General features: G+C 36.9%; 1 protein-coding gene across 1 annotated transcript; it reads right to left on the reverse strand.

Annotated features, from left to right (window-relative positions):
- Nucleotides 1-1,381: 1,381 nt before the first annotated feature.
- On the reverse strand, nucleotides 1,382-16,044 carry LOC107599434 (glucoside xylosyltransferase 2-like). Its single transcript, XM_016291014.1, has 7 exons — nucleotides 15,621-16,044; nucleotides 10,796-10,991; nucleotides 8,900-9,031; nucleotides 8,553-8,804; nucleotides 6,767-6,890; nucleotides 4,305-4,477; nucleotides 1,382-2,335 (listed from the first exon to the last, which is right to left on the reverse strand). Exons 1-7 carry the CDS (start codon nucleotides 15,908-15,910, stop codon nucleotides 2,156-2,158), a joined length of 1,347 nt encoding a protein of 448 aa, XP_016146500.1. The 5' UTR covers nucleotides 15,911-16,044; the 3' UTR covers nucleotides 1,382-2,155.
- Between the last annotated feature and the right edge of the window lie 694 nt (nucleotides 16,045-16,738).

The raw sequence follows: 16,738 nt of genomic DNA on the forward strand, positions 1-16,738 counted from the left end.
AGACAGCATGTTGGAGCACAATAGGCGCGATTTGAATACACTTAATGCCCTTAAATGCTGTCAAGGTAGGTTCAATAGGTTTTTAAACACGGCCCGAATATCTTGTGCAGCCGATTTATAATTGAACGCTCATCTTCCTGTTTGTTTGAAAGCAAGTATGACTCATCTCACTCTCAATTTGAACCTGCTGTAATGAAATATAATGCAAAACTAACTGTTAGGCAAAGTCAAATCAATATTAAACGCATATTTATTTATTACATTTCTGACATACACACTTATGTATAAAAGGACAATAACACATACAAATGCAAGACATTCAGAAAGACAGAAAAGCACATTGGATACAATGAACATCGCTGGTGCATCTCTTCACACAGAGATAACATGAGATGTATAAGAGTCTCCGGAGTTTCCAGTTAAAGAAATGTCATCACTGATCCCAGACCAGTGACAAGAGGCTGGAAACTGGTCACACATATAATTAAGCACATTGTGCTAATGAACATATCAAAACACACACATCACAACACATTCTTGCCTTCTATATTCTTACTGTCACACTGAAACAGTCAACAAAATAAAAGGCTGCAATTACACAAAATAGAATGGATTTCATTTTTTTTAAGAGATGGGTAAACTGATCATACGGGGTGCAGAGTGTTTGTTTTGTAAATCTTGCTATTTTTTCCTTTAATTTTATTTTCTCCAAATTCAGTATTAAAAAGGGCACTTAACTGTAAACTGTACAGCTGTGCATTGCTTTATCTTAGTTTTATTTTTTATGTATACTGTTATTGATGTGCAAACCTTTGTAATCAGTGCATATGATTTATTTTAAATGAGCGTATTAGTTAAATCCCACTATGGCAGAAGTTCAAACTCCTAACAAAGCACAGGGTAAAACAACAAATGTTTCCTTTAAACTTGACCGGTCTGAATATTGCTAAAAAATACTTCTGACATTTAGACCTTTTGCGTAGCTCCCAGACTGTTGCAGATTATCCTAAAAAAAACATTCCACCACAAATTCAACATCAAATTCATTATGTCCATCAGAATAGGCGTGTCGTATCAATATACAGGACAACAGACTTAAGAGGAATTGAGGCAGTAATTAAAGCAAAAGGAGCCCCTACCAAGTATTGAGTACATGTACAGTAAATGAACATACTTTCCAGAAGGCCAACAATTCACTAAAAATGTTTTTTTTTATTGGTCTTAAGTATTCTAATTTGTTGAGATAGTGAATTGGTGGGTTTTTGTTAAATGTGAGCCAAAATCATCACAATTAAAAGAACCAAAGACTTAAACTACTTCAGTCTGTGTGCATTGAATTTATTTAATGCACGAGTTTCACAATTTGAGTTGAATTACTGAAATAAATGAACTTTTCCATGACATTCTAATTTATTGAGATGCACCTGTATATATTAAAATGCAACCCCAATGACAAAATTATAACACCAGGCTTCTTTCTAGTAGTCTTACTGACAAGTCATCTTCAATGTAAACAGTGTGATCATCCACCATTAGGGCTGTGCTTAACCACTGAATCTTGCTGAGCTCTAAAGGCTGACAGGCTAGTTCTCTTTGGTTGTTTCTGCATGCTACATTCATTTGTGTGGCTTGAAAACAAGGCGTTATTTAGCAGCAGAATGCACAAACAAACTGCTGCAGCCACTTAAGGACAAGAATTAGATAAATTATACTGAGACACAAATGCTCCAATTGTGTAATACCAGACATAATGAACTAGATGCTGAAAAATGGTACAACACAGTTGTAAATAAACAGTTATGAATACATATTTTTGGATTGGCTAAAAACAGCTTTGTCAACGAGTCTCTCATATTCTTTCAGGAACATTCAGGTGGAGACACGCGATGCATTTGGTCACTTCTCGGTTTCAAGAGTTTTGATGGTATTCCATTCATTCTGCATTGCGGTTTCCGTTCAGCAGATCAAAACGTCTGCTCAAATGAAACTTCCAGCTTAAATCTCCAACTCCTCTGGCTCATGAAGCTCATACTGTGCCTAATGGACCAAATGTAGCTTGCCTTTGGCACTGATCGTCTTCGATGAAAAAGATCACTCTGATTCAAGCAGCGGGCCGAGATTCTTCCTTATGATGCTGAAATGCAGTCGAGGCTCATTACTCGTGTGGCAGTCGGACACGGCGCACCACTTTTTTCTCATAAACAGCCCTCATGGTCTTCTCAATCTGTTTGAGGAACACTTGTGGTATCCTTCCACAAAGGGTGTTAACTGTGTCTAGGAACTTAGTCTGAAGAGGGTAAAATAAAGACTGGAACAAGTTCTCCTCAAAAGGATACTGAAAGAGAAGATGAAATACATTAGATTTCAAAGTGTTCAAGGAACTGTTTTGGTGTATTTGTTGAGGCACAAGGTCCACATTTCATATCTGACTGAATTCTGAACAGCAGAGGGGCCCACGTGACTCAACCATACAAAAGGCTTCCTCTTGAAGAGACACTTTCCTGCTATTAGTCTTCAAGCAGAGATTAAAGGAGACTGTACTCTGAATGCACAATGCAACACAATTTATTCTCATATGATTCAACACCCTCAGGATTTGCTTTGTTAGCACTGAAAATTAGAAAGTGGACTGGCAAAGCGAAGACAAATGGATTACATTTCTTAAGCTTAAAATCTAATCCAAAAATTCAAGTCAAACAACTGGCTTTTACATTCTCTGAAAAAATATTGATTGTGTGCCTATAGGTGTTGCTATGTGGTTGCTAGGGTGTTCTTACTTGTTTTTAGTGTACTGCTATGGGGGTGTTTTTTATGTATAGTAAAGACATTTAAATGTTACAAAAGAATTTCAAATAAATGTTTAAATTAAATGTTGTTCTTTTTAACTTTCTATTCAAAGACTCCTGAAAAAAAATTAAGTAGCACAACTGTTGTCAACATTGATAATAATAAGAAACGTTTCTTGAGCATCAATTCCAACATATAAGAATGATTTCTGAAGGACACTCAAGACTGAAGTAATGGCTGCTGAAAATTCAGCTTTAAATTATATTAAAGTAGAAAATAGTAATATATACATCTGAATACTTTCCGTACCCACTGTATATATATATATACACACATACATACATAAATGCAGCCTCCTTTTAACAACATTTAAAATAGAAATAAATAAATACTTGTATGCTAGTATGCATAACATAAGGTGTCTTTACAGAGCCAAGTTTTTATGCAACGCTGCGTAAAAGCCAGACTAAATTAAGCATGCTTTGACCCGCCTCAGACCCTAGTATCAAAGAATACAGTTGTAATTGCTGTGAAAATGCATTTATGCCACCTCTTAGCAGCATTAAACAGTCTGGGTAAAAACACCTAAATGCCACTTCAGAAGTGCTTCTGTGCCACATTTTTGCAGTGTAAATTTGGCAACATATTATTATCAGTCTAACAGTCTAGGGCTGGGCGATATGACCAAAATCTTATTTTACGTTTTCATTAACGATATGTACCTCAATATCGCCATTTGTATTTTATTTTTGTTATTAAAATTAAGAAAAAGAAGCAAATTACAAGCACAGCAGAACAAATAAATAGGAAATAAACTTTTAATTTATTCAGCTACAGTAGGCTAGGTTTATTTAACATGTAGTAAGAAATATTCCAGAAATTGAATAAAGTGTATAAATAAAACACTGCATAGTCTTCACTGTATCAATCAAACATGATTAACATTAATAATGACAGACAGCAGCAGGTAAATAAGGCTGCTGTCCCTTTAAGACCAACTGCACAGATCCAATATACTGAAACACGGTTTTCACCCAACTGTTTTACATTTATTTAACATATATCCGACTTTGTTTACTTGAATACTCCACACGACGGGCATTATGACATAGCTGTGTGCGTATTTGACCATTTAAGCACAGTAAAACACATAAGAGATCTGTTTTTGCGATCGCATGCTGTCGAGAGAGGGGCTTTCAGTGCGTGCGCTTCGGCTGTGTGTCAGTCAGCGCGAGCACAGCATTGAGTTCTTTTTCACTGCTTATTGCACTTAATAACTCTACCAAGTGCATCCCACTCTTTGTTTTCTCATTCATTCATGTTTCCTTATCACTCAAAAGGTGTATAACGTTTAAGCAGTACTATGTTACGCAGATATATGTGCATACCGCGGAATACACAATAAAGCAAAATCTCTAACGATAGACACTTTATTTCGCGGTAACAATATATACCGTCATACCGCCCAGCCCTAGCCATTCTATTAGTTTTATCATACAATGATAGTAGCAACTCACCTCACGTATGGCATCATACACCACCCTGAAGGCGGGCTGCTTGTCGTCATGGTACACGCCACGGTTACCATGAAGAATAGACACCCCCTCTTCTTCCGCAGCCTTGCAGTTGCTTCCATACATGCAGTGATCTGGCCTGTAGTTCCACTGGCATGGAAATATGTACAAACACTCTGCAGACACAAATAAAAATATTCAATGTTTTATCCAAACTGCAAATAACTCACTTGTGCTTGTGAGTATCTTCATTTTTCTTTTATTTGCCGGTGATTGGGGTTGGTCTACTCTTTTGGATCTGTTCCATAAGAGTTGTCAAACAAACACTATGCTTGCCAAGTGTCTCACCAATTCAGAGACCTTAAAGGGATTGTTCACCCAAAAATGAAAATGCTATCATTAATTACTCACCCTCATGCCGTTTCAAACCCGCAAGACCTTCGTTCATCTTCGGTACACAAATTAAGATATTTTTGATGGAATCTGAGAGCTGTCTGACCCTGCATAGACAGCAACGCAACTGAAATGTTCCCAAGTCCAGAAACGTAGCAAGGAGATCTGTAAAATAATCCATGTGACATCAGTGGTTCATCCGCAATTATACAAAGCTACGAGAATACTTTTTGTGTGCAAAAGAAAAAAAAACGACTTTATTCAACAATTCGTCTTTTCCGCATCACCCTGGTGCCATTTTGGAGAATATTCGCTGGACATAAACAGCGTATGCTGTTCTGTGTCAGCTGCGTCGCACGGATACGCTGTTTCCATTCAGATCAAATCACAACAACGTAGGAAACAGATTCGGCGTGACACAGCTGACACCGAACAGCATACGCTGTTTACGTCCAGCTGATACTCTCCAAAATGGCGCAACAGGGTTATGCGAAGGAGACGAATTGTTGAATTAAGTTTTTTTTTTTTCTTTTGCACACAAAAAGTATTCTCGTAGCTTTGTATAATTGCGGATGAACCACTGATGTCACATGGATTATTTTACAGATCTCCTTGCTACGTTTCTGGACTTGGGAACATTTCAGTTGCGTTGCTGTCTATGCAGGGTCAGACAGCTCTCAGATTCCATCAAAAATATCTTAATTTGTGTTCCAAAGATCTTACGGGTTTGAAACGACATGAGGGTGAGCAATTAATGACAGAATGTTCATTTTTGGGTGAACTAACCCTTTAATAACTGCACCCGTCAGTCTTTGTCACACCTGTTCCAGTAGTATTTTCCTACACAAAAGGGCCTTATCTCTATAAAACAGCAACTTTCAGGAGGGCGAGGAAAGAAAGAACTGAAAAAAATACTCTCTCGTGTCATATCTTTCTGATTTTATTTTTGAGTACAAATGGAAAGACATAGCACCTGGCTTCCAGCTCTGCACTAGAAATAACAATCACAGTTGGAATTTTTAGTTGAGATGTACGTGATACAAAGCTGCAGGGCTTCACAAGTCAAATAAGCAAAACAGCTTTTCAAATTGGATTTAAGCCTCCAGCAAAAACATAATTAAACTAGTGCTGTAACACTCTAGAGTGCAACAAAAATAAAGAAAGGAGACAGGTTTCTATGCCAGTTTCAAAGATGCACTGAAAAACTTCTCTTACTTTTGGGTATGAAATGGGTAAGATGCACTGATGGTATCAAATGGTATTATCATGATACTTTCATATAACCACCACAATGTTACATGTGCAAAAACATGATAATACTACTGAGGTATTTTGATATTTACCACAGTATGTACAAAGTCCTTTCGATCACAGCATTGTCATGGTACATGTCCAAAAGTATTTAGATATATACCATGGCAGTATTTACACAATGCTCCAATGTCCTTCAAGGAATACCCATTGTATTGCCATGGCACATGGCCAAAAACATGGTATTAATATAGTACAAGTATTATGATGTTATTATGATGTACATCATGTATTATTTACAGGATATGCCAAGGCATTTAAAAAAATACCATGGAAAAAGTCCAAAAAACATGGTATAAATATAACACGCCCCCCCAAAAAAACATGCTAAAACCAAGGTATTAATATTAAATTTTTTATTAATTTACAAAGTATGGTTCAGTTTTTTTTTTTAATTATTATCAAATAGTAAAGCACTATTTTAGTTTTCATTCAGTATCTTAAAAACTATCGTTTGATTAATCTGTATTGGCCAGTGTGGTCCAACCTAGCTATTGGTATCGGTAAAATCCACTATCAAGTCGACCTCTAATATTCTTATGTATTACCATGGCACATGTCCATAAACATGGTATTAATAGTATATGTCCAAAAAACATATTTTGATATATACCATTGTATTTACAGCATACTCAATGGTACTTCAAAAAATACCATGGTACGTGTCCAAAAAACCCACTGCATAACCATAGTTCTTTTTTGCTAGTGTTGTGAAATCACACATCATATTCAAGCATGTCTTTGAGCAAACACACATGTACCTGGATTGTAGTGGAAGATGATGTTGAGGAGGTCTTGGTCTCCCCATGTGATGTGGTTCTTGTATTTCTGATAGAGAGGGTGAAGCAGATTTTCCCACGACAGACCGCTGGCGATCATGCTGTTCTGTAAAATCAATAGTGGCAGGTTATGTTCCTCAACAGTGAGTCTGGTAGCCACTTTTCAGACAGCTGTTGATATGGAAATTGAGGTGTTTTTCAGAAGAAATTTCCTTTTTGTCTTCCCAGACAGCCTTGAAAATGTGCTTGGGTTGGAAATAACACTTCTAGCGGAGTTACAGAAATATGCTAATCCAGACTGCTGTCACCCACTCGCACTCGATGGATGGCAATCAGTAGACTTCCATGATATCACTGCCAACTGAAAACAGCCTGAGGTTAAAAGGATTTAAATGTGCAAAGAAACCTCAGAAGCCTCAGCCCACTATCAATAGAAATAAACCACACAAGGAAAACACTGGCAATATCTAGTAATAACCAAGCACCATAAATAATGCAAAAAGATATGAAATCTAAAATATTTTCTGTTTTTAATATGTATAAATAAAAATGTATTTAATAGAGATGCATGATCAATACTAAAATTCTAGCTAATACTGCTGCTAATTATTTTCAAGTTATAAAACCAATAAATGATGAAATGAAATGAAAAAATAAGTAAAAAATAAAGCACAAAACTAAACTAAAACGGAAATCAGTCATTTGTTAGAACAACATTCTGAGGTATTGTATAAAAATAGATATTTATTTTGAGATTTGCTACATTATATTTCATAGTAGCTATGCTTCCATCACCCTATTTTAATGCATGAAGTATCGCATGAGAAACGAGTGATGGAAACGGCAAAATTCGAATAAAAATCCCTTAATTTGCAAAAAAGTTTTTACGCTCGCTTGAGGTGGTTTTTGACTTGTGCGAAAAAGGGTTGATGCGAATAATGGGAGATGGAAATGCATTTTGCAAATAAATTCCTCCAAGCGCATCAAAAAAGTTATGTGACTTTGCACTATGGGACGGCAAAACCTGACTAACCAGCGGACCGATCTCATTCCACAGCATCTAAAATGTTGTTATGGTCATTCAGAAATGCACGAGCAAAGTCTGTCATCAAAGTATTTCTGTATAATTGCCTCGCAGAAATGTCTTACACGACTGCGTTCCCAAACAGCAGCATCCACGTCCGTATCTGACGGGTAGGATAAAATGTCAGGACACGCATTCATTGGGTTTCGTCTGCTCGCTCTGAGGCGCTATATATGAAAATGATTATATTCTCCTACTTTTCTTAGTGATTTATCGTGCCAGTTTAGCAGGAAGTGACGATTTTGTTCTCTTTGACTTGTTGGATGGAAACGATGCTTGTTCGCAAAAAAGTTTTATGCGATATTCCAGTTTTGCGCATAAGTTAAATTCGCAACTTTGGATGGAAACCCGGCTAGTGTTATTAATTAGCATTTTTTAAAATTTACTTAAAGTGTAAATATCAGTTGATAATGAGAAATTAAAAATATCTCTAATATTAGCTGAAAATGGTACTGATATTTCACGTGTCTCTAGTATTTGAAGTTTAAAATATGTGGACTAGGATTTTGGAACTCTGAAATTTCATCATAAGCAAAGCTACACAGTAACATACGTTTTATATATATATATATATATATATATATATATATATATATATATATATATATATGAGTGTGTGTATGTATATATATATATGAGTTTGGGTATAAGAAACTGCAAAAAGTAAATTCTATTGTTTCTTACCCTGAACAGAGTATTACGAATCCGTGTGAGGTTCATTAGCATGACCCCTGAATTGACCCCTGTGACTCCATAAAAGGGGTGTCTTGCGAAGCGGCTATACCAGCCGATCTTGGGGATCTCGTGCTCTGGGGCCATGGCAGCTAGCTGAGTGCTGTTGAAAGCCTTCAGAAACTTCCAGATGTCATCCATAGGGCGAAGAAAGAGAACATCTGTGTCCACGTACAACAGCGAGTCCACGTCTTTCAGGATAACCTGATATCAGAGGAGATACTTGGTTACAGTTGGTGTGATGAGGTGGAAAGCACAAACAAATGAAGACAGAACATTAAGCAACGGCGGGAACCCACGGGAAGAAACAGCCTCTGGGCAGCACATGGCTTGAAGAGTTTCTTCCATTCGTCTGCATTCCCCACAGAGAAGGTGATTGGATATATGCTATAGTGAAACCTGGAGGACACCGTCTGAGGCCACTGACTGAACTGTGAGAGGAAATTGAAAGATTCAGTCAATGTCATGGCTGTCAGTCTTCAGTAAACCACAAATCTATTGCTTACAGGTTGTCAGTGAAGAGAAGAGTGTGAGGAGAGCTATACCAATCCTTCCAAAAAGCAACATGTTGTTATGTTTGTAAGAATTGTGATTTATAGAATGCCATATTGTTGCATGGGTAAGTCCCAAAGATGTCTACCCATATTGTTACGACTTTTTCTAACCAAGTAGGACATGACATGTTTTAACATCTTAAAGATCAATTTTCCCTGCTTTCAGCTTTGACACAAACCAGTGTGTAATTTTATGATTTTTTTTTTAGACAAATTGCAAAAAGTAACAAATGTAGCTATTTTGTGAGATTTTTTATTTATTTTTTTGTCTAAGTAAAATGTGTAAAAACATTTTTTTATATATATATATAATGTATATAAAAAATAATAATAACAAGTATTAATATCACCAAAAACAGCACAAGTCAAGTAATATGCAAAATTATTCAGAATCAGAAATCTGATCATTTTCAAAATGCATTACACCAACACATGCAGCAAAAACTGGGTAAATAAATAACAAAAATTAATACAATTATTACTTTATTAATAATAGCCATAATATCAAGTGACTGTAAACTTGACAGTATTTTTTTGTAAATTCAACTGTGTAAATTTGTTAGATGCATTTCAACAACAAAACATATTAAATTCTTATAAATATAAAAAAAAAATTATTTGAAAAATAAATTCAACTTATTTTTCCATCCTAACCATACATGATTATACAGTTGGTTGCACTTTATTATTCCCAGTTGGCAATGTTTTTCCTAGCTGTCCAGGACCCCATTAGAACAGACCTGCAATCTATTTTTGGGTCATAACCCATCAGTTAAGAAGTACTGGTTTATAATATCCTGCTGACAGCCAAATAACTACTGCTGAAAAGGCTGCAGAAAAAAATATTGAAGAAATCTTTTGAAATGACATTGCATTCCTTCACTATCGCTCTTCAAAGCTTTCAGTTCCTGTATCTGCAGCAATAAGGTGCAAGACTAGATCAAGATCAGTTCTAGGCCAGAGGGCACTTCTCAAAAAGCATCGGCTGTCTGAGTGTAAAAAAAACTAAGTACTGCTATTTTCAATAACAGTCCCTCTGTCGAGAGAAACTATTAGGACTGTGGAGAAAGGCCACTCTACCAGAAACTGAATAATGAGTTAAGTGCATGCTAAGAGATCGATAGATTTATGTGCAAAGGTTTCTCACGTTACCCTCCTCACCAGATTGGTTGTCAGGGTTAGCCTGACATTGTCTGAGGGTTACCACAAAGCCACTAAAACAAAATTGACACTAGGGGTTCTATCAAAGGTCTGTTTAAATACAATGAGAAACTGTATAGCTAGTTACTAAGAATGTAAAAAGACATTCAGTCTAATAATGATTAGAATTACTGTAATTAATGTCAAATGAACAAAGCAACATTTTGGTCCAAGAGAGCTGCATAGTTAGGGGATGAAGCTTTGTCTAAGGTAAAATATAGCCCACTGCAGAGATAAAATAGCTGGATATTCTTTTCACCGGGAACTGAGTTACCCATTACACAGGAGTGTAGAGAATAAAAGACAAACTTTAGATACTTTAGATACAATACTAGATACTCAAATCATTTTTAAAAAACCGGTCAGCTAGACATTACCATCAACATTAAAAAGCTCATTTAGCCACAGCAAATATAGAATAATCATGGTACATGCTCTCACCCCTTTTTCAAATTGTTCGGCCAGGTCCTCCTCTGCAAAGATGTGAAATTTGATCTTCTTTATGCTGAAGAGCAGTGCTGACTTAACCATGTTGAGCGTTTCATCTAGACGGTTCCCACAAGCCACCACTGCCAAGTGCATGACATCCTCTGCTTGTGTGACCTTTGACCCAGGACGCCCCACCTCACTTTTCTGCCTAGAGGTAAAGAAAAAACAATTAAGTCCATCAAAACTCATCCAAACTGTGGACATCAACAACAAAAACATCTGGTACGAATCAGCTGGGTCAAACCGTGAGACAACACACTCGTGAAATATTCCTTATGCTGTGCACGCTTCCTCTGGCACATTGAAAGCCTCATTTAAATGATTCAAGGGTAAACAATTCTGAGTCAGAGTCAGACCAACTTGCAAGTAACTCGATGTGAGGACAAAAGGGCAAACTTAATAAAATATATTTTATAATTATTTATATTAACCTACTATTAAAATGAAGTATTTAAATTATATAAAACATTTTTTACATAACCATATTAAAATTAAAAATATAAAAAAATTATTATATATGCAGCACACAAGATGTCACCTGTAGAACTTTTTCATCTTTATTTCTCAGAGAAATTGATTTAATATCGACAGATAGTTTGAAGGCAACTTGAGATATTAAACAGACGAGCAGCACTCTTGTTCGTCATGACCCGGAGTTTCACTCATTTCCTTGTCTTGAATCTCCATCATAATTGTTATTGATGTGATGCTTGCTTTTGTGATTCATGTTGAGTCTCTATCACTCCAGCGAAGCAAGCTCTCTAACCCTCAAAGTTCTACCCAAGAGACGACCTCTGGGGAAAAAGTCCTCCATTTATCTAAGGCTTTGGTGGAGGAGATTAATTCATATCACAAGAAAAGCACGCAGCCTTTCAGGCAGACATCAAAGAGCTTCCATTAAGTCAAGGACATGCAAACACTCTTGCTCTCATTTCAAGTGAACCACAGACCTTGATATGAAGTGAAATAAAGAACAGGAAAAACATGGAAACACCTTGGGCTTTGACAAACAGGAAGATGGGATATTTCCAGATCTGACAGTTCATTTTCTGATTGTTCTGACTAGTATCATAAAATACTGTAGAATCTGCTTTGATGGCTGTGGTTTTCTGTGGAAAAAGCTTCCCTTGTTTACAGCACTGCAAATTAAGCAACAGGAATTGCATCAATGGTCTGATTGAATGATGATAAACTATTTATTCTTTTAATGTCTTCAATCATTTGTCCACTGAGAGACATTTACTCTTTGATCCTAAACAACGCATCAAGCATAAGTACAACACACTACTGAATTTGATTACTACTGAAATGTTCTGAGCTTATAAAAATTCTTGCAGTCTGAGTGGACACATCTGGATTTGCTACGCAAGCCAATGAATCGCCTGCGATTTTGAACGCGATTTTGCGTAGCTTGTCAGTGATCTACGGCTCGGTGTAGTAAATGCCGCTCCATCTGAAAGCACGTGCTGGAGATTTACTACTAATCACAGAACCGACTTTACTGATGAGATGAGCATGAAAATCACATTCGATTTTTTGCACAGCCCTAGTTGTTTGTGCTTATTTTTGTTTTTTAGTTTTGAAAAAGTTAAATTAAAAAAGTAACTTCACAACTGTAATTGCTTTAATATTTTATGAAGCAGGCAAATGTTTTGCATCCAATTATCTGTCCCACTGGACAGCATAGGACGGACACAAAAATAGAATAAGCTGGCATAAAGCAGATCTGTAATGTGCACGATGCACAGATCACCAAGGCTTCCCACAATCCAGCGTGAAGTGCAGCATAATTTCAATTCATCTTAGGCTAACAAATCGTTTCAAGGGTTTCCTTTTGGAAACAAACAAACAAAAATGCATTACAAAAAATTATAGAAATAGTATTCTGACAGATTAGGTAGACCAAAAAAAGCATATTCAGAACGAATATGATGGCTAATTGAAGCCAGCCCCACAAGGCTGAGTGTATGGAAATCAGCCAGTGCTTTTCCTAGAGCTATGCACCGCACTCCATAATCTACGTCCAAATTATTAGCACTTTTTCCCCTCTTCCGAATGTCTGCATACCTATCCTGGCAGAGCCAGCTGTTCCATGGCACCCTGACTTTAAGACCTGAAGTGAAATGCTAGTGTGCTCCAGGCTAGAAGATAAAGATCGCAGGGGAGGAATAAACTCATTGAGAGGCGAGGGTAACAATGGAGCGATATCTGTGTTTCGTATAGAATCTATGATAAAAAAGAGGCTAGAGAGACACACACACAAATGGAGGGCTCTTAGTCTTCCTTCATGACATGTTTATGGCTTCATATAATGTAGCTGCCACGTGGCAGTTGCCTTTAGTCATAGCTGCATTACAGATGACAGAGCGAGCTATTCTTTTAGACACTTATTCTTAGGTGCTGCAGGAACGTATGCAGTGGTGTTTTGCAGTTCTGGAAAAACACAAGAGAGGTGTTATGAGCAAACAGCTTTCCAGTAATGCAGATTCCTTTGGGAAAGGGTGTGAAAGAAACGTGAATTTACAGCTGCATGCTTGTTACTTCAGTGTCATTTGACGTAGTTGCATTAAAAGAACAGCTCAGCCAAAAATTTAATTCTGTCATCATTTTCCGACCATCATGTCATTCCAAACCTATATGACTTTATTTGCTCTTTGGAATAAAAAGAAGATACTTAGAAAAATGCCCATACAGTGTCCAAACAATGAAAGCCAATGGTGGTCAATGTTATTTAGACTAAAATAGTTTTTTGTAGACGTATTTTTGTAGGCCAACCCGGAAGCTCACATCACCATGGTTCCCTTGACAAAAAAACCTAAAAGATTTTTTCATTGGCTTTTGGATAATTGCAGAAAATAAGCTCAGTGGCCAAGAAAAGTTTATGATTAATTTCTTACATGTTTTTTTCATCATGATAATCTTCACAAATGAACACAACTTTCATGAAAGTAAGCCTTAACACAATCCCTAAAAGTAAAAAGCTAAACATAGGTACATGATGCTTGCATGACTTTAATGTCACTACCATTAATCTTCCGTCATCTCTTTCAGCTTTTATAAAAACAATTTAATTCCTGAAAATTATAATAGTTTGCAAGAGCACAATTCTAACATGCAGGTATTACTGATATATTTTTTGTTGTAGAAATTTTTTTTTTTAACTATCATGAGCTTATTTCAGAGTTTTAACCAAAAACCCATTGACTTCAGGATGATAGAACCAGAAGTGCCAAAATGCATAGTTTTGGCCTATAAAACTACGTCTTCTCTGTACCACTCCATATTCTTCAAAATATCTTCATACAGGTTTGGTATGACATGAGGTTGAGCACATGAAGGAATTTTCCCTATTCTTTTTAATAATAAAAATATAGAAATTAGAGATTGGGATCAAAAGGTTTGTGTTTGTTAGAGCCCTTGTGTCAAAACAGACCCTCCGGGCCCCTGTACGTGATGAAACATATCAACAGGGACACATTTGTCTGTTTTGCAGTAATGAGGCAGGAAGCACGTCTGGAGGATGCGCTTAAAAAAGTAAAAACGTGCGGAAGAGTTAATCACTTCCAAATAAAACAACAGGTCATACGAGACAAGACGGTTTCACCCCTCCTCCTTCCTCTGTGGAGATGGATAGGGAGCCAGGAATTAAACACGTAGAGCGTTTTCCAAATCCCACCCTCTCATCCCTCCTGTTTGTACAGTGGATCTGTTTAACTAATTTCCCTGTGGCTGCATTGGCCCTTTGCATTGTGGGTTTATCAGCAGAGAGCATTCACAGGTGTGTGGACATCAAGACGGATCACTGCTGGAAACCCAACAGGAGGGTCAAAGGGTTGAGATATCTCACAAAAGCAATTAGTGGCGTTTATGTGAAGCTGTCAGAAGGGTGATAACATATGCTTGCTGAAAGGAATGCAGGATTGATTTTACACTATAAAAAAGACATCCATCTATAGTTCGCCAACCTTGACATTATTGATTTTACACTATCAAAATACTGACACAAATGAACCAATCTTCCGTTCACTTAAAGGATGAACGTGACAGCTCCTTTTAATTATGTTTCGGAAAGGGCGGATCATCTTGATGAATAAACTGCTCCATCCTCCACTCACAAGGGACCGTGTTCACTCACTCAGCACAACCAATCATTGATTTTGTCCTCTGTTGAGACCCTTTGGGAACGAGGCAACTGCATTCAAGGTGACCTTTTCAATAAAGCCATAATGAAAATACAATTGAGATAATTGTGGCTGAGATGCACACAGGGGGCTCTTGGACTTGGCTTTGCAGCATGCGCAGTGCACACTGGTCTCTGGTAAGATTTAGTAATCTGGACGTGGGTAGTGCAAAAACAATGTCATGCATGGTTTCCTTGTTACATTAAGAAACCTAAGATTGCACAATCAGTTCAAGAAATTCTTGCCTAAACCTCTATTGCCAAAGCAGGCTTTTGACAAGACTGTCTGGTTGGACTGACAACCGGGATAAGGTCAATGATTTATGGATTGTTATTAAATCATGCATTTGCACTGATTTGTAGAGATTGCAAATCACACTGAGGTCATAAATGCCCTTAAGAAACTAAAGCACTGATCATGTGCACAGAAGAGAGTTGAGAGGATGCCTATATATCAACTCCAGTATAAGAAAAACCCATGTTATAGTATATTAAAAAGCTTGAATACATCTTGACAGCTTGAAACACATATGTATACATTCTGCTTTGCATCAAACCGGTTGTTGATCATGATGTTGCACTTGAAGAATTGCCTACCGAGTCTTTGCGATGACATTCCCTCCTCCTCCTCCTCCTCCTCCTCCTCCTCTGCTGCTCAACTTCGGCTCTTTGCGGATTAGTTTCGGTGGCTTTTGAGGCTCTTCGTTGGTTTGTTTCGCTTCATTCGCCGGTGCTATATCCTCGATGTGACTGAAGGATTGCAAATGTTTTGCTTTCGCAACTTCCTTCAGCGGCGGCTCGTCCGCAGCGTTCCCCCCGAAAAAGTACAAAAGTAGAAAAACTCCGAAACATACCGCGATCGCCACAACCTTGCAGCGGATCCTCATGGTGAAAAAGTGCTCTGTCCGCTTGGAAATGTTTTAACCATGGCTCTGGTTAAAACACGGGGACATATTTGTAGTGTGCAGCCATACTTCTTCATGTGTACAGTGATGATGAAGACGATGCTGCTCAGCTTAGCGCCGATATCAGACACGTAAATGAATCTCTGAAGGCGGAACCTTACACTCCTTACCGTAATACTTGTAATACTTCTGACATAAAACCGTAATACCTTATGTAAAAAAAGAAATAATAATAATAATACTTTTCCGGTGTTTATTTTTTTTGTACATAATTATTATGTTTGTCCATATTATATGAAACATATTTGTTCATATTGATCGTATTACATTATTATATTTTATATATAGCCATGTCTAGCTAGTTGCCAGGAGGATATTAACAGTGTCTGACATAATAATGTTATTTTTATATATTGCAGCATTGTATGTTCAAATGTAGCTATTGGTTCACACACACTTCTGATCAGTTTCTCGATTAAGAAATAATCTGCTGAAGGGACTGTTCAAATCAGAAAACAATTTTTTTGTTTTGCATTTTTATATTTATTTATTATATACTTGTTTATTTTTTTAATTCATATTATATTCATTTTTCTTCTTTATTAACTTGTAGAAATCCGTTCTGACTGCAGTTTCCATGTGTACACAATACTGATTCATTGATAAGTATGTTCAATTACAGTTATGTTTGTCCATATTATATGAAACATATTTGTTCATATTGATCGTATTACATTATTATATTTTATATATAGCCATGTCTAGCTAGTTGCCAGGAGGATATTAACAGTGTCTGACATAATAATGTTA

This window comes from Sinocyclocheilus grahami, unplaced genomic scaffold, assembly GCF_001515645.1.
Source record: "Sinocyclocheilus grahami isolate Dianchi unplaced genomic scaffold, SAMN03320097.WGS_v1.1 scaffold266.1, whole genome shotgun sequence".
NCBI classification, from domain to species: domain Eukaryota; kingdom Metazoa; phylum Chordata; class Actinopteri; order Cypriniformes; family Cyprinidae; genus Sinocyclocheilus; species Sinocyclocheilus grahami.